This window comes from Taudactylus pleione, unplaced genomic scaffold (genome assembly GCF_031769625.1).
Source record: "Taudactylus pleione unplaced genomic scaffold, aTauple2 ptg000454l, whole genome shotgun sequence".
Classification (NCBI taxonomy): Eukaryota; Metazoa; Chordata; class Amphibia; order Anura; family Myobatrachidae; genus Taudactylus; species Taudactylus pleione.
Genome location: NW_028284856.1, coordinates 2,251,272 through 2,270,113, shown reverse-complemented (window position 1 = coordinate 2,270,113; position 18,842 = coordinate 2,251,272). Strand labels below are relative to the sequence as shown.

The window sequence follows — 18,842 nt, the reverse complement described above, 5'->3', positions numbered from 1 at the left end:
GAACTTGATATAATGGAGTAAATGAACTGAACAATGAAAAAGATGCACAGCTTCTTCATAGAAGGGTAACTTTTTTCAAAAGTTGGATGGTCCCATGTCTTTGTACTGTGACTAACTTATTCCTCTGGATTGAGGGCCTAATTCAGCAAGGATTACTATTGCGATCACAGTTGCGTTTACGCACGCAGTCTAACTGTGAAAATTTGCTAATGATTGCTATCACAATGCCTCCGCAGCCAAACACAAGAACGCCCACTTACCTTACACACATCCGTAATACTTTGCAAGTCTGTGAAACCATAGGTAACATCGAGTACAATCGGAGCTTCGCACACATACACAAGGCCTGACCTTACTCAGAAATTGCTAACCTCATCGCACGCAGTGAAAGCCCAAGCTGCGTATGGCATTGCAGTAATTTATGCATGCCCCTGTAACTGCATTAAAAACCACTGGCACGCCTGCGTTTCCTGCCCCCCCCCTCCTTCTCCCCATCACCACCCCCAAACGGTCAATCATACTGCATGGGGTCTGATGATTGAGTGCGGAATCGCAGTTGCGATAGGTAATGAATCAGGCCCTGAGAGCAGCAGTATAGTATATTAAATTGGCAATTGTCCATTTATTGGGTTTCAAATGACTGAGTGTTGTAAGTACAAATATTAAACTGTTAAACAGTCCTTCTTTTTTTTTTTTGCAAGCTATAAATCTATTATATGTGTGTGTGTACTGTATGTATATAGAAGTCAATGCAATCAAACCTATGAGTCGGTTTCTAGTTATAGATCAAGATACATGGACATAGCCGGGAACCAGTGACACATTAACCACTGGCAGGTTCAAACATTATTCTTATATTGATAAAAGTATTTATAATGCTTATCTTAATTGTTTAATTATGCAAACAGTAGAATCTCCCTGTAATCATTCTCCCTCCAGTTTATGCAGTATTGTTATCATAACAATAGCTTCAAATATGACATTATGTAATAATGAAGATTGCTATAAATTTGTAAACTATTTTACGATATAACAATTTACCTAGGTGCTACTAAGTTTATTATTATTGTTTGCCATTGCTTGATTTTGGCACCTTAAAATAAAACTTGTCACTTTCAAGGTCATTTTATTTCTCCTTACTTAGTAGAAGGGAACTTAACATGCTTTTACTCCACCTGTGGATCATTTGTTGTTGGTGCTCAGATGCTGTTAAACCGCTCAGTGGTCTTCCAAGTTTACTGAATATTTGGGTTTTGACAAATATTAAAGAAGAAAAACCATCAGATTTTGAATGCAGGATATATTCTAAGATGAGCATACAGGTACAAAGCATAATGAATAAAAAAATCATACAGTGCTCATTGATTAACAGATTATCCTTAGCAGTTAATATCAGTATGAGGTGTCCTCATAGAAAAACCAGCAAACCTTATAGTCGGAAGGCAATCCGGGATCATTTGGAATAATATATTTGTTGTATCAGGTTAAATCAGTCATGCAGTAATCATGTGCTTATTAACACCAGTTATTTTAAGTAGTATTTACAGTATGAGTTGTCCCACTTGAAGTGATGCTGTATATTAGGAAATTACACTTCCGCCCTTATGTCTTAATATCTATTTGTCCATAAATGGTTATTGATCTTCTGTACTAGTAGTTAAACCTTTACAGTTATAGTTCCTTTTACAATGATTCCGGCTTATTGTCTCTTGTACGGTTTCAATCGGGACAATTCCATACACTTATCATAAACTACACCGTTTCCAGTAGATTTGTTTCGACTCAGCCAAAGGGCCACTTGTTATGTACACAGCACCTCAACAGGATAAAAGCATTATCAGCTAATCAAAGGGCTCCATGATGTATAGAAATGATTTAGCTGGGTTAGTACTCGCCCTTCAGATAAACTTCTATGCTGGTCTCTCCTCTGCTCCGTAGCTGCAGTATGAGTGACGGTGAGTGGCCAGTATGTGTGGTGTTAGGATGGTAAATTAATTAATAGCCAGGTATTGTTTAATATTTATTTGTACTTCTGCACCATTACAAATTACATGATGATAAAAGCCACAATCTAAAAGTATAGACAGGAAAGTTACAATATAATTAGAAAGGATGCCAGCCATTGCCTGTGTGGGTTTATACAGTATACTTTGTGACTGATTGCTAAGTGTTGTAATCAGCTGTCAGTGTTTGTGGGTGCTTCATGATGCGCATACACAGATGTCTCTAATCGAGATGCGCTTGTGTGGAAGATGTCACTAGAGCTTCAACTATACATCTGTTGCGCCTTTCTGTTCACATGCGCCTTATCCCGTTATCTGTGAGCCCCTCAATGGACCGGCGGCCATCTTTTTGGTGGCTGGGAGAGCTCCTTTCTATATATTAACTTACTAGCTGTGGTCAGTTTTGATGTCAGGGATCGGTAAGTCTGTATAGATTACCTGATTGGCTGCTGTGTCAGCAGATCCTGAGACAGTGTGTACACAGCTTAATTCTCTACTTTATTACAAAGCAGAGAAAAAGCCATATTTGGGGCCACCTGGGAGATGGCTAATCCACTATTGTCAGTGTACCTGGAGCATTATTAGCAAACTAGATATCTTGGAGTATACCAAGATACATAGGATGAGCTTAAATAAACGTAAGGGCAAGGACTTAGCATGCCCCCCTTTTGGACAACAATATAGATGTATAATACTGTCCCAAAGAAAAATATTTTGCCCTTTTAACACTTGTGAAATGGCTGATTTGTGCATTTATTAATAGCAGTGAAAAAAAAATGATAGCAATTATTTGTTGTTAAAATAAATGCTGTAATTATTTTTGGGGTGAATAACAATACCAACAAGTTGATTTTTGAGTAATATGAAGCCACTGTAAAAAAAAAATATTTTATAAACACCTGTAACTCCCACCTGCTATTATAAAAACACCTGTCCCGACCATCCAGCACCTGTCCCACTTCTTTTAACCCGTTATTGGCACAATTAAGCTAATTGAAAACTTCTATTTGACTAATTATGGGAGGTGTCCCGGGTGTTCTGAACCAAGTCCTGACATTTTTAACTTAACGATTTTCCCCTACTTTGCACCTGACTTGGGGCTGCGAGAATAAAACGGCAGTGTTTCCTATAGAAATTACTGTGGTTAAAATTCTCGCAGCCAATATCAAAAACCCTGCAGCCGACCAAAATTTCCTGCAACGCTAGAAAAATATTTTTAACTTGGCCAATTGAATGTGCCTAATAATGTTCGTCAACATAACCTACCACACCATACAACACTTTTACTTCAGGCATTGCCAGCCTTATTCAACTTTACACCCAAGTTAAGGATTCACAATCACCATGAGGAAAATAATATATCATAAAAAACAAAATGCTTTTCATTAATTATGGTCCCCATAAATATTGGTACATATACTGAAGGATCACGCAGGCTTCACAACCTGGCACATTTTACAAAACACATTAGTAGAATGATTGTGTGTGTGTGTATGTATATAGAAATGAGCAGTATACGAACCACCTACCAGACATCTGTAAAGAAAATATAATGATTTTTAACCAAACCCACAAATGTGCCATCATCATTTATAGCAAGTTTCCAGCTTAGAGTTGCTGACAGTGTTGTTGCTAAACACAAGCGTTGCTTATGCTGGTTGGCCGGCTGTTTGGGAGCTTGCCTACTTATTCTTTTGCTTTTTTAATTGGCTGGGACCACCAGAATTCAGAGGACACAGATGTCACTCATAGTGTGCCTAGGGAGCATATTCATGCCCATCTGTTGCCGTCTAAAAACTGTTCATATATCCACAAGGCCCCCATTTAATTCTTGTCAGAAAGTAATGTAAATCCAGTTTACCCTCAGAAGTCGCTACAGAGATTGATGCCAAAAAACCCCCTGCAATTTGCACACGCTGTAGTTGTATAGGAAGAAAGGGCACTCCTTTTCATGTCTGTGCATATTAACAAGTGAAGCTTGCCTTAAGAGTCTTTTTTGATTGAGCGCTCTCATTATTTCATGGCGCTCCTTTTCTGTGAAAAGAAAACTAGATTGTACAACAAAATATAGGAGCAGGGACAGGGAAATAGAATGACAATGCTGTGTCCCAACACACTTTTAATTGCCCAAGATAAAGATTCTCTAGTGGTATACTAGAAGCACGCGCTCTGCACTAATGTTAGCTAAACTCCATACTAGTTTAATAGATGGCAACGGTTGTCCATCTCTTTTGTCTCCATAAACCTAGGACAGCTTATACAAGGAAAACAAATATATGTAATCTGTCACACCCACAATTTTTGTTATATGCAAACATCCCCGAAAAAAGCAGATTTATACAGAGGATATTCTACTTTTCACAACTGTTATTTGCATTTTTTTTATGCTGTAACTACGATTTTTTTATGCTGTAACTACGTAAGTGGAATGCTTTATAAAAGGTCGTATGGTTTCACCTTCATCTGTGTTCACTTGATAACAGGTACAGAATAAACAATAAATGAACATCTTCAAGTTGATTTACTAAGCACCACTTTATATTCATGAGTACATTTGTCCATGAAGTGCATATTCATTTCTCTCATGATTGTTGTTACAGCAGGAATGTTTCTCTTACCATTGTGATACAGGGAGTCAGGAAATTCTCCATTACATTTTTTTTTCAAACTTTGCTGTAGCAAAGAAAGCAATTCTGTAAACACTTGACTTTTAATGGTTTCTATTAACAGGATAATGGTTATGTATGTTTAAGTTGTGCATATGATATAATACATTCCTGTACATGTATTTTTTTTTTACTATGCCTATACTGTAGATCAGTCCTGTGAGCAACAAGTATTGTGAGTAAAATTGGTCTCTGCCATTTCAGATTAGTATATAGAGATGTAAACACGGCATCACTTTATAAAGGAATATAACTGCCACTGCCCATGATTCTCCTTAGCACTGCAATTATTCAAATGGGAGGGGGTACCGAAAAGTCCCACCACCACTTAAAGTTGCTCACGCTTAGTCCCAGGAGGAAATGGTGCTTCATGACATCATCGTGTTGGACACACAATGACTTCATGAAGCCGCCACTTCCAGGATAAACATTGCAAAAAAATTTGCTAGTCAGGAAATATGGGAGAGAAAATTAAAAGTGCTCTATCTCCCACATCCTTTAACCCACATACTCGATGGTTCCCTTGTTTGAAAGATGGTAGAACCCTCTTTCAAATGACATGACCCCTGAGAAGTTTTGTGATCAGCGCTGCACAAACTATTAGTTTAGGGATGGTGGAATCTCACTCCCATCTGGGAATCAGAAAACTCAGGAGCATCCTTATTTGAAAGAGGAGAGAGGCACCTTAGTTTCAAACAATGTTAGTAGATATTGTCTGGTTTTCACCAGTCAAAATTGCCCAATATTATAGAAAGTGTTAAGAAGTCCAGATATGGTAGGGGTTCTAATGCCCAGATCGTATATACTGGCTTCAATAAATCCAATGATCCCTGAATTTGATGTTGTAATGTAGATTGTCTAAAAATGGAATGCCTTGTTAGACTACCATATTATTTTTACGCAACTTATGCGATTCATTCAAACGCTCAAAAAAAATTATTTTTAATTTTCAAGTGACAATTTTATTCTGAAAACCTACATGTAGTCTGACTTTTTTGTGTTTTGGAAAGTTAGATAAATGTTGATGTAAGAACCACAAAGTGTTTCTTGTTGGTGGGTAGAAAAAAAAAACATTAAGTTGCTTTTAAATCACTTTATTGAAATTTCAATTTAAAAAAAGTAGCATTTTTTACTTTGGGATAGGTTGTATTCTGATAAATGGTATAACTTCTGTGGATACAGCATAAATGATTACTAATATTTTTGTTGGAATGTGATCATCCCAAAAAGTGCCAAAATAGGCTTAGCGGCGAAGAGGCTACTTTCAATTGAATGATGAACAGTATGATCCACTAATTTGTATCTAAAAAATACACTATACAGCCCTAATTTAATGTTATATTAAGTTATACATACTAGACACCAATAGAGTTCCTACTGTTCATGTAGTCCTCTGTTGTCTCTCAGACAAATAATGCAGAGAAGGTGCTAATATACGCACTAGATGGCTCCTGGCAATCAAGTGCTGCAGTGTCCAGTATTCTGATTCATGAATGGTCAGCATTATCCACCAATCATATTCCCAGGAACAATTCAGTGGGTATTACAGCTCTCTGGCACTCCAAAAGGTCTGATGTCAAGGCAGGAAAAGTAGCGTAATCTACTTCCACACTTGAGGAGCCATACACTGCAATTGTGATGCAGTAGTTTGTGTTTTATTTGTAGTTTGGATTTGGCATGAATAGCAGCATACCTACTATCTTCCCAAATTGTTATTATAAATGCACCAAATTATAGATATGTTGTTTGTGATTTGTTTTTTTTAGTTTATTATTCCATTAAGTCACCCATAGTTTTGTTACTCTACCATACTTAACTTAAACTTATCCAACTAAAATAAAGACACTGACAACGATATAGATTTGCAAAAAAGAGGTCGCAGCCAAATTTATTGAAATCAGATTAGGAATTGAATTGTAATGATCGAGCATGGTGGCGAAAAAAGCAGTGCTAACTCGGCTACAGCCCATTTAAGAGTATATTACTAAGAAGGAGGTGGAGAATCCACCACCCAATGTGAGCTGTCTTGAGTAGTACCATCCCCCCTTAATCTAGCACAGTGCTGATCCCTCCATAAGATGGAGACCTGATCCTCCCCTAAGGCAGCGACCGACTCGCCTCTCTCAAAGGGGGGATGCTAACCAAGTTCAGGTGCACTAAATTGAGCCGCCGAGGAGCACTGCTTTCCGCCAAAACGGGGTCCATAGACAACGTGCCGCCACCAGCTAACAGGACCACTAACTGCCACTAATGCCCGACAAAAGAGCCGAAACAAACAAAGCCAAACCTTCTCCTGCCAAATGCACTCCATCCTCTCTGTAGAAGTCAACCTCTTCGAAACGGATACGGGGGTGTTTGATGACACGCCCTCCCAGACCTGCTACATGACGAGACACTGCGGCATTCAGTTTCACCCTATCCAAAGCCGCGCCACCTTGCTCCCATCCCCAGAACCTACGAGGAATAACCTCCGACCACACCAAATGCACCAGCGGCCAACGCTCAGCTATTGTTTGAAAATCCCTTTTCATGGCCAGGATAATCTCAACACCCTTACACGTGCCCAAATCATTGCCGCCTAGATGGATGATCAAGCAATCCGGGGCACCCCATTTCTTCTCTGACTCCCAAAGAAGAGACAACAGACCACTCCAACGAAAACCTCGCACCCCAATCCAACGTACATTACCGGGGCTATCACGAGCAAGGGGGTGCCTGCAAGCCCAAAACACATATGAATGGCCTACAATCCACACCCTATCAAACACCCTACCACAACCTGTAAGGGGAAATTATTTAAAGGAGCGTTAGTGTTCAATTCAAATTTAAAGTAACCAACAACGAGGGCGGGGAAAAACTGAGTTATTTGAGTGACCCAGATGGAGGTGAACAACACCAAAACCTCAATTGAGGGCAAAAGGTGAAAAGAACTCCAACCCCCCCTAGCGGCGGGTAGCTTAAGGCACTGGGTTTCCCAAAAAACAAACTTGCCAGAAGCGCTGTCTAATTAGGCAGCATGTCGCCTCTCACATAACCTTTATAAGCGGAAGACCTCCCAACGACCCAACTGTTTGATTGCGTCACTGGAAGAGCCCCCTGCTGCCGCACAAGTAGCCGCGCCAATCCTAAACGAATGTGTGCCATAATGCTCAACCGGTAAATCAAGCGCTATCAAACACCGAAATTGCAGAAAATTGAAAACGTGTCAGCGGTGAAAGGTCCTCATGAACTAGCCATTGCAAACCGCCCTGCGGACACTGTAGATTGTAACGCTTAGCTACGCTTACTGGACATATGCTCGGGTCCGGATGCGCAGGGATCGACAACCAATGCCCCCTACCCAATTGGTCGGTTTTTGATCTTTGAATTTTGAGCAAGATCAAATCCGACTTAACCATCACGTTATTCAAAAGAATCCCCAAGCTCGTTGCCCTCTTGCTAGCAGCCGCCAGCTCGAAAAACCCGCAATGCTCCGAAAAATGCCAAAACAAAAGCTAATTGAAACAAAAAGGCTTCATATTGGGCTAGGGCTACTCCTGCTACCGCCACCAGGAGATTCCTCAACAAACCGGTGTCGACCGGCCTCCGAGAGTCACCTGGTCCCGCCTGCTCTCTAGCCCAACCTTTTAAAGTCTTGGCCAGAAGGAACGACTTGGTTGGGTCTACCAAGCCACGCAAGCGCGAAAAATCCGAGATACAAGCTAAGGCACCGGACATTGCGGCCTTAGACCGGCCCCGCTCGTGCCACATCCAAACGAATTGCAACATGTTATCCTCAATAGTCTTACCCCGATCTACTTCAGCTAAGAAAGCCAGCCACGAATCCCACGCAGCCGTATAGGACTTTAAGGTGCTCGGTGCCAAAGCTCTCAACGCGAGTCCATCGATGCCAGCCCGATGATTTGCCAGACATGAGCGGGACAAGGTAAGCCATGGACGCTGGCTGCGGACGCCAATGACCTAAACCTAGGCCATTGAAAACGAGACAAAGCATCCGCTATCTCGTTTTCAATGCCCAGGACGTGCCTAGCCCTGAAATCAATGTTCCCCTTTAGACACAAAAGTATCAGATTCCTAAGTAAACTGAGAGCCTGAGGACAGACTGACCTCTGATTGTTTATGGCCTGAACTACTCCCAAGTTATCGCACCAGAAACTTATGCTACGATTGCTGAGCTGCGCAGCAAAAATCTCTACTGCCACCACAAATGGGAAAAGCTCCAAAAGGAGCATATTAGTTGTAAAACCGGCGTCGTGCCAGCTTTTCGGCCATGGTTCGGCGCACCATTGCCCCTCGAAAAAGGCCCCAAAACCGCAAGCACCGGACGCATCCGTATAAAGCTGGAGTTCAGAGTTGGCCACCAATTCGGGTAACCAAATCCTCACACCGTTGAAATCCCGCAAAAAAGCGCACCACAAACGCACGTCCTCCTTAAGCTCCTTAGTCAAATGAATTAAATGGTGCGCTTTTTTAACGCCCGCCGTGGCCCTCTCCAACCTACTGCAGAAGACCCTACTCATAGGGATCACCCGGCAAGAGAAGTTAAGTAGGCCGAGTAACGACTGCAACTGCCTCAATGAAATTTTCTTTGCAGAGAGGCAGAGGTCTAAATACTCGCGCATCCTAGCGACTTTATCTTGGGGCAAATGACATAAACCCATCACGGTATCAACCTCGATACCCAAATAGGATAAAACTGTGGTGGGCCCTTCTGTCTTCTTCACCGCAATGGGCACGCCCATAACGCGAAAAAAGAGCCTGCACTGACAATAGCAGCTCGCTGCAGACCTCGCTATCCGCTGGACCCACTAATAAGAAATCATCTAAATAATGGGCTATCCCCGTCTTTCCCGAACCTGCGCGAATGCACCATTGCAAGAATGAGCTAAAACATTCGAAAAAGGCACAGGAAATGGAACAACCCATTGGCAAACATTTATCAATGAAATATGAACCCTCGAACTTAAAACCCATGAACCTAAAAGACTCGGGGTGCAATGGAAGTAACCTGAAAGCCGACTCTATGTCTATTTTTGCCAATAGCGCTCCCCTACCAAACCCCTGCACTATCCTGAGGGCGTCCTCAAAAGATTGGTAAGCGACGCTGCAGTCCTTCGGATCCAGAGCATCGTTAACTGACCCTCCATCCGGGTAGGACAGGTGCTGAATCAACCGAAATTTACCTACCTCCTTCTTGGGGACAACGCCCAAAGGAGATATGCACAAATCCGCTAAAGGAGGAGACGAGAAAGCGCCGGCCATGCGGCCCAATTCCACCTCCGCCAACACTTTGGCCCTTACAATATCAGGATAATCCCTAGCCGATTTAAGGTTCCTTTTTGTTAACACCGCAACTGACCTAACTATTGGCAAACGAAAACCTTCCCGAAAACCCTGCAACAAAAAGGCCGCTTCCGCCCTAAGCGGATAGCGGCCCAACCAACGTTCAAGCACATCCAATTGCGCTGGTGAAACAGCCCTACTTAGCATTCCGCTCGCCCTGACCAGCTGCTTGCCCGCCTGCACGCTTGCACTCTTTAACTGTGTGATTACCTCCACACGACAGACAGGCATGCTTAAAACGGCAGCTGGCTCCTCTGCTACACTGCCCGTTATTAAAGGCAAAGCACTTTCCCTTTCCTGCCGTGTTGAAACCTGGACGGGCAACAAAGGGCTGTTTACGGCCCACTGGTGCCTCAGTGGTGGGTTTGTTTTGCTGAGTGACCTCAAGCCAAACCTCCACGTCCTTATAGCCGAAGCTAAGAATTTTCTGGTCATCCTGCTTCTTACGGAAAGCCTCGTCATATTGCCGCCAGACATTATGCCTAGCGGACAACTGCATGCTATGAACGAGGTGTAAGTACTTCAGGATGTTCAGAAACTCGGCAGGCCTAGTCTCAGTGTAGCAAGCCGCAAAAATATACATCCCGCAAAGCCAATTCGCGTAGCTGCCTCCTCTGCTGCTGCCCCCCCAGTTTTAGCTGTATCCAAAGCTTTTTTGGCGTCATGCGTAATAGCAAACATGTCTACGTATTTGCCTTTCCTAATACGCTCCCTCACTTTCGACCTAACGCCTGTTAAAATGGCAGTGTTAGAGCAGTGCACCACATCGCCCATCGCATCCGGAACTGAGCTGCCAGCAGAACTACGCGATCTATTCGGGCTTTTACGCTTCCCTTTCAATTGCTGAACGAAATAGCGCACTAGCTTACGCGGTTTATCTACTGAACTGGATGAGTCGGACGAATCCTCCGAGTGTGACAATTCAATGTTGCTGTGGTGCAATGTTATCTCACCTGCTCCGGAAGTCGACGGGGTAGCTGGCACCACGGAAACTGCCTCCTGACTTGCGTTGGAGTGGTATAAAATTGCTGGCCCACATAGGGCGGCCCCCGCCTGATGCACGAATTGACCCGCCACCTGAGACAACCGCGGGTCAAAGCACTGCTGCGGGAACGCTGGAGGGACGGTTGGGCGCAACCGCTGCGCGCAGCCCGGGGCAAAATAAGGGGACCACTGCGCTCCTAATGCAGGGCTGTGCAGGACCATAAACCGCAACGCTGGGCACCTGCGGCAATGGCGCCGCGACAGGTAGCACATACTGCGGCGTAATGGGGGTGCTGCGAGCGGAGACACTGCCATGTCCATGCGCAGCAGCACTACGCCTCATAGGGGAAGCTTGCAACCCAGCCGGGTTGGAGAAAAGAGAAATGCCAGAGGAGGTTTGCACGCGGATAGGGGTGTTGCGCCCCGCCCTCCCTGCCCCTGAAGCAGTGGAGGTACTGGGATAAGGGCTCCGCAAACGCTGGGGTTCAGCAGGCGCCTGGTTATTTATGAATGTGGGGCCAGGTACTGGGGTCAGCAATCCCGCCCTCCCCGAGTCCTGGCAGCCAGCGGCCATTAATGCAGGGCTCTGCAGGCCCTGCACACCTAAAATGGCCGCCGCTGTAAGCTGAGCAGGGCCAACGACTGGAGCCGCGGTCACCGCGGCAACGCTCCCGCCGCCGGCCCCTGTTGATTGGGAGGCACGAGGGGAAGGGCCCCCACCGCAGGCCAGCCAGACTTGGAGGCCCGACGGTAAGGGCGCGAGGACGCCAGGGCCCGCGCTGTAATCTGAATCCCGGCAGCCAGCGGCCTTTAATGCAGGGCTCTGCAAGCCCTGCACACCTAAAATGGCCGCCGCTGTAAGCTGAGCGGGGCCAACGACGGGAGCCGCGGTTACCGCGGCAACGCTCCCGCCGCCAGCCCCTGGTGTTTGGGAGCCACTAGGGGAAGGGCCCCCACCGCGGGCCAGCCAGACTTGGAGGCCCGACGGTGAGGGCGCGAGGACGCCGAGGCCCGCGCTGTAAGGGGAAGCTGCGGCCACTGCAAGCGGCCTGGCTGCATCGGCCAGCCGCTGGGTAGGGGGAGCATTGCGGCGCGGGTGCGGCATAAAGGATGGGGGACAGTAGGGGGGTGGTATCAATAAATGCAGATGGGAAAGAGCAGGCAGAGGGAGGTGAGGAGCATGTGGGGGGGGGATACACCGGAGGGATGAAAATAATAGAGGAGATGCAATATAGGAGAGGCAGAATATATGGGATAGGAATTGAAGGTAAAAGCAAACAGTGGCAAGAATAATTGATAAGTAATAGGACACTGAGGTACTTATCCAGAGGAGATCACAACTGGAAAAGAGGAAGCTGACTCCTCCCAGCACCCTAATATTCCTAAACAGAGCCCGCCCAAACAGGTCCCTGATAGGCTCTCACTACTGATTGATCCACTAACCTAACCTATAACGAGACTGCAACCCCAAACCTGTTCTAACCAGTATTAGCACAATAAAAAACAGGGTGCTTATGTCCTCTCATGCTTATTCTAGCATTCGCGTGCTTTTATGGGCATGAGTTATTCTGCCCAGAGAATTTTAATTGTGTATATAATTCCAATTATTACTTTGACTTGGAGCAGCCCTAAAGCACAGCTATGACTCACTTTGGAACACTTCTTAGACTCTGTTACCAATTCAAGTTTCCCTGCCCCTGACCATGGAGCATGTACTGTTGTAGTCCTGTTATGGCTGCAGTCATAGACTTTAAATTCAATTGGGCAAGTTTGTGTGGCTATAGTCTCTAGTGTTTGCCACTGTAAAATTGGAGTTGCTATATTTGCTTATACATTTGTTTACAATCCTAAATGTAATTATAAACAATGCCTATAGTGCTTAAATTGCAAAAGAAATTGGTAAGATTCTTGGTTGACTTTTACAGGTAAATAACTTGTGACCAAAATGCTCGTAATTATGAAGAAGATCTCTACATACATTTTGTTGCACTATAACAGCCCCTGGAATTCTGAAACAAAGAATATTCATTCATATTATTTCCATGATAAAAAATGGACCATCTGGCTCAATGTTTAGAATAAAATAGGACTTTGCAATAGACAGAAATGTAGTTGGCAGATGTGCATAGAGAAGGGCTTCTGCCATAATCCCACCATGTATGAGTGTTGAGCTGAATTTAGAACAACAGGTTCTGGCAAAATTAATATTTGAATTAGCCTTACATGCAGTAAATTGTTGCTGCATCTTAAGGCGGGTATCCACTAGACGATAAATTGGACAATTTGAACGATAACGATATTGTTCTCGTTCAATGTGTATGCCGTCAACGACCAGCGATGCATGCTCCCGCTGGTCGTTGATGACATCTTTCATCACCCGTACTTGCAGGGCACCCTGACGATATCGTCAGGTTCTGCAAGTACGGGGATGAGGGTGACATCACTGAATGACATCGTGAGCGATATTGTTTAGTGTGGATGCTCAATGTCGTTAACGACATTGAGCCCAGCACTGCATGGCAAACACTAGACAATATAACTCATGGAGCATATCATCTAAAGGATAACCGCCTTAAGAGTTGTACTATTTTGGCGTGAGCTACAGCAACGCAGAATGAGAACCAATCATGTTATTTAATATTAGTCCCTCTTATTGAGCTAAAGAGGGATGAAAAAGGAGTTTTCTCTACTGTCTTAGTATCTCCAGCAACTCCCTCCTCCCGCCTGTGTCTCTCCAGCACCTTCCCCATGCCTGTGTCTCTCCAGCACCTTCCCCTGCCTATCTCTCAACAGCATCATTTGCCCCTGTGTCTTTGCAGCACCATCCTCCACCACGTGTCTCTCCAGCACCATCCACCCAACCCTGTCTCTCTAAGCCCCATCCACACACACCCTGTGTCTCTCAGCCTTGCCCAACCCGTGTCTCTAAACCTTGTTCACTTGCCACCCCTGTGTCTCTCAGCCTCATCCCCCTGAGTCTCTGCAACTTCAGGCTCCCTCTCTGCAAATCTCAAGCCCACAGTTACCTTTAGTTACCTGCACCACTTTGCAGCTCCTCTGCCATCTAGAGACACATCATCATGATATCTCACGCAGTGCGCTGGGAGCAAAAACGAAAAATCTTACTGTGCTAGTGTTCCCCTTGTACCCCCCCTGTTGCCGAGCCTGGATGTATTATTTAGTTGTACATCTAATTTATTAGAGAGCTCTATGGGTACGACTAGTAGAGTCTCTTCATCTCCTGTGACATCTCAAACAAGGATGAGCTAACTGTTTCATGTACCCTACAAATGCTGGGCAGCTTTATATTTATACTGCATTTTGATTTGAGTTTTGCCACGACCCTCTCTAAATTTCTCTGCACATTGTAAAGCTGTCCCACCTGCAGTGCAACATGGTTTTGCCAAGGTGCACTGCAAAGTTTATGCTTAGAACACACTGTGATATGTTGTTCAATCAGCCGATGAACGACATGTCACATAGTGCATCTGTAAATGTATACAGAAAATATTTCTGTGAACGACGTAGTTCACAGATCTATTACATCGGCCCTGCAGCACCGCTGATGCAAATATATTTTACAGATATATAAGTACATCTGGCTGTGTGTACTGCCGACCGCCCGTACACTGGCTGTAGGGACCGATGACACTAACATCTCAATTGGGTGAGCAAATTTAAATGGTCACCCAGTTGTGATGTCAGACCAGACATATCGAGCGGCAGATTGGTAAGTGTGTATTGGCTTGCCATTCGGCCGCTTGGTTGACTGATCTGTGGGTCGGTAGACAAATTGGCCAGGTATGTACCAAACACTTAATCTTTTTATCTGATGATCTCCCATTCTCCCTATTTCCAGCAATCAAGGTCTCATCATTAAAAACTACAAGCAATATAGTGTTGTTTCTGGAGTGACTTTTCAGAGGCAGTGAACAGGAGTTCACGAAACATGTTATAAGTGGCTTTTTAAATTGTTAGGACACTCCAGAAACATTGCTATATTAGGTTTAGATTTTAATTCCTAAAATGCAGATTAGAAACTAGTCCTTAACCTGCCATAACATAATCTATCTAACCTAGACTTAAAATGAATATATGTATGTCTAGTAGTGATGATAAATGAGATGCAGTCAAGTAATAGTGATTTTGAAGCTGCAGATCAGAAACTAGGATTTAATGCTAGATTGTGTGTAATTGAAATGACCCCTATGTATCCTAAAATTTACCTATGAAAACTACTGCAGGTTATACCCCTCTTACACAAGAGCTAAAACCCGTGTTATTGCAGGGTTAACCCGGGTAGCTCCTTGGTGTAAAAGGGGACAGGGTTGGATATCTGGGTCGAGTGACCCGGCAATCTAACCCAGGTAACTTGCAGGGTTTAACATTGGAATAACCCGTGAAACCCTGCAGTGTCAACAACGCGATCCGGGTCACGGTGACCTGGATCGTGCCACATGCCTGCCGATTGGCCGACTTCAGTGGCGCTTGGAGATGAAGTCATCTCCATGCGTTCACTTCAACACCGTGAAAGCCGGGTCTCTGCAGACCCGGCTCCCGTGTGAATGTCGCCAACTCAAAAATATCCTGGGTCGACGCTGGGGGAAATTCCGGGTTTGATCCTGATTGGAACCCTGTTCCAACCTCCGGGTGAGACCCGGAATTTTGGTATAAAAGCAGTATTAGTGTCCGATTAGGGAAAGACAATCTTTTTAAATTCAGATGTTAAAGTCTGCACAACAGGTAGAATAGTGAAGTGCAAAAGCTGAGGTCAATGTTCATAATTACAGAAGCATATAAAGGTCATGTATAATGTCAAAACCACGGAAATCCAATTAAATAGACCAGGGTAGTAGATGAAACAGGATTGTCAGACACAATGTTGCTTCTAATTGTAAACAAGCTGTGTGCATAAAACATTCTTTTATTAAGCTTTATTTAACAGATAGCTGAAATATCTGCACAGGTTATGACAGAGCCAGATGCATGCAATTGCGTGTTGTGCATGTATTAATAATATAGTAATAAATCAATAACTAACAAATATTTATTATTGCTAGCAAACTGAAGCTCATCAGCCAGTCCTAGCCATAGTTTGCCGGCCATCCAGCAAGGATAATAAAGGAAGACAGCATTCTGAACCAGCTGTGTCTTCTGCTATCAGTCCTCACTGTACAAAGTAGAAATAAGAATACACAGACCTGATAAAAGTTTTCAGGGTGAGAAAGTGCAATCACAGTGCCATGAACAGGCACTATCCTATCATAACCCCTGATTCAGTATACTATAATAAATAATGTATAGAACTTATACAACATTTACCTCCAGTATTATGTAACTGACATCATCATAATAAACAAACTAAAATGATCATAATAAGTACATGTACTTAAAAACACAAAATCAGTCCTGACAGTCAGAGGCTTCCATCAAGGCAAACAGTGGGCAGCTGTCACAGCCAACAGAATTTGCAAATGTGTATGAAATTATTTGACAAAACATGTACAGGTCCTGGTTACAAAATTAAAAATAAATGTTTTTTCCTTCTTGGGAAATTTAATAATGATTCATAATATTTGTCATTTAAAATTTATATTAGGAAAAAGATTTGTCAGTTTCTGTATGCAAGTGTTAAAGTGCCCTACTTCATAGGTGACCTTACAAAAACGTCAATGTATGTTCTTGTAAGCACCAACACAGCGACCTAATATTTATAAAGGAATTTTACTTTCCTTGTGTATTCTTACTTATCAATTTGTTTTTATTATGTGTTACACACCTCACAAATTTCCCAATTGATAGATTGGAGGAAATTAAACCAATCACTCACATTCAGCTTTATCCATGACCTGATCCAGCCATGCCATGCCTATTTCCAGTGCAACTACACTACCTTTCCAGTACTCTGTATCCCCGTGACATAGACCTTTTAGTAGTCTGGTTATTAATCCAGGTTGCAGAAATCTCCATTCAGTAGTTACTGAGTTACAATTATTTGTCATTTTCTTCTCCACAATCCCTTTGTCTTGTCTAAGGTCCTCCTGTCAGTTTTATTTATGTGTGATAATCTTCTTACAATATAATAACTCCACTATTATAACTCTCAGTGGTAAGACATAGGTAGGTAATCATTGGGAACAGGGCTAGACAGTCAGAAGTCAAAAACTAAGTTTGCTCAGTCCATATAAAGAGATGGTTAATGGGACTAAAAAGTGTAATGTTTATCAATTCTACCTTTATAAAGAATATTCATTTTTATACTGTACACAATATTTGACGTACAATTTTAAAAACTGTGGTGGTGTTTTATTTTAATGGAAATAAACATCTGTGTATGTGCACAGCTATAGGGCAAGTGCTTATGAAAGTAACAGTGGTTACACTTTCAGTAACAAGTAGTTTTATAGTCCAACATGTCAACAAAAGTTGGTAATAAAACGGTATCAAGTTTTTATAAATGATAACATTTGTGTCTCTTACTATCTCCTATCTGAACTATGCATTTTCTCCGCGTATGTCTCAGACACCCTTCTTGTAATTTCACACGGTTCTCATATAAACCGATGAAACTCTGTCCTGTGTTTTCATGTAATTTTTCTCCCATTTTCTTTCTGCAGCTTGAGTCTTGCTTATAATTGATGATGCATTAGTTAATCATCTCTTTTCCTCTTTTGTTTGCCAGGCACCTCAACCTTGAAAGATCCCTTTTATTCAGAATATATGTCCTCTTCCAGGTCATTGATCATAGAGCACCCAGGGACACTCAATTCACAGTCAAGTGAGAAACGGTCATAATGAGTAATCTGGATTTTGAGGCTGTACTACAGGCGTGCAAGCGAATGCTCGATGTTCTCGCTTCAGAGGTGTTCGAGCCATCTGAGGAGGAGAAGAATGACTACCAGCGGTGCGAAGGTGAGGACCTTATGTGACGGCACAGGACTGCCAGCAGGTTCCACCCTGCTTCTGTGCAACTCGGCTACATGTACTCGCTCTTGCTCTACTTTTCTTCTATTTGGCAGGCAAGACTGGCTGGACTGTTGGGTTTGTGAGATATGAATGGGATGTGGACTGCAGGCAGAGAAGGGAGCTCACTGTGTTTGAGAGAATTGCTGTCACTTCTAATTTCAGGCTCCACTAAACCCAGGCGGAGCTGTATCTATGTGTGGAAACAGAACAATGAGCAAAAGTTTGATGGCAGGTGACATACTTTTTTGAAAATTACAAAATGATGGAGGACAAGCTATTGCCGCATGTGTCTCAAATGTATTAGCGTTGAATGGGTTGGAGAATTGAATTTAATGACTTAACTTGCTAATTAGTTTTGCATGATTTATTCTAAAGAGAGCCGATGAAAACATTTTTTTTTTAATTCTGAGGATTAAACAAACCAGTAATACATAGAAAATTTTTCCTAATGATATTTGTGACAGCTTTTGGCCTGTTGTATTTTCCAGCTAATGATGGCATAGAATTAGTATAACTGACATCTTTATTGGATCTAAAATCCGTACGACAGGTTGTATTGATTTTATTTTGTGTTGGTCAACAGAATAAAAATCAAAGCAGACACTTGAATGATTCATAATAAAAACAAAATTCATGTGATGCACTGGATGATTACATTTAAAAAAAAAAAAAGACCATTCAAATTTTCAGGAAATCTTAAGATTGCGAGATAAATCTGGGAAAGGCATAAAGAAAAGTCTAAAGGTGGGTACACACTGCAAAGATATATCTGCAGATCCAGTGATCTGCAGATATATCTGTATGATGGTCGTTCATATACACTAAACGACCATCATCTTCCAGGCAGCCGCGGGTCCCTCACCATGGCTGCCGCTGTATG

The 18,842-nt window shown here is 43.0% G+C and overlaps 1 protein-coding gene across 3 annotated transcripts in view; it reads left to right on the top strand.

Annotated features, from left to right (window-relative positions):
- ALPK1 (alpha kinase 1) overlaps positions 1-18,842 on the top strand; it is a 184,988-nt gene that overhangs the window by 66,139 nt on the left and 100,007 nt on the right. For 2 of the 3 annotated variants that reach the window (XM_088448333.1, XM_088448334.1), the window contains exon 3: positions 17,679-17,908. In XM_088448333.1, coding sequence (XP_088304459.1) covers positions 17,791-17,908 — 118 coding nt within the window. In that variant the 5' untranslated portion in view covers positions 17,679-17,790. The remainder of the gene's footprint in view (positions 1-17,678; positions 17,909-18,842) is intronic. The other variant, XM_088448335.1, reaches the window with a different exon arrangement.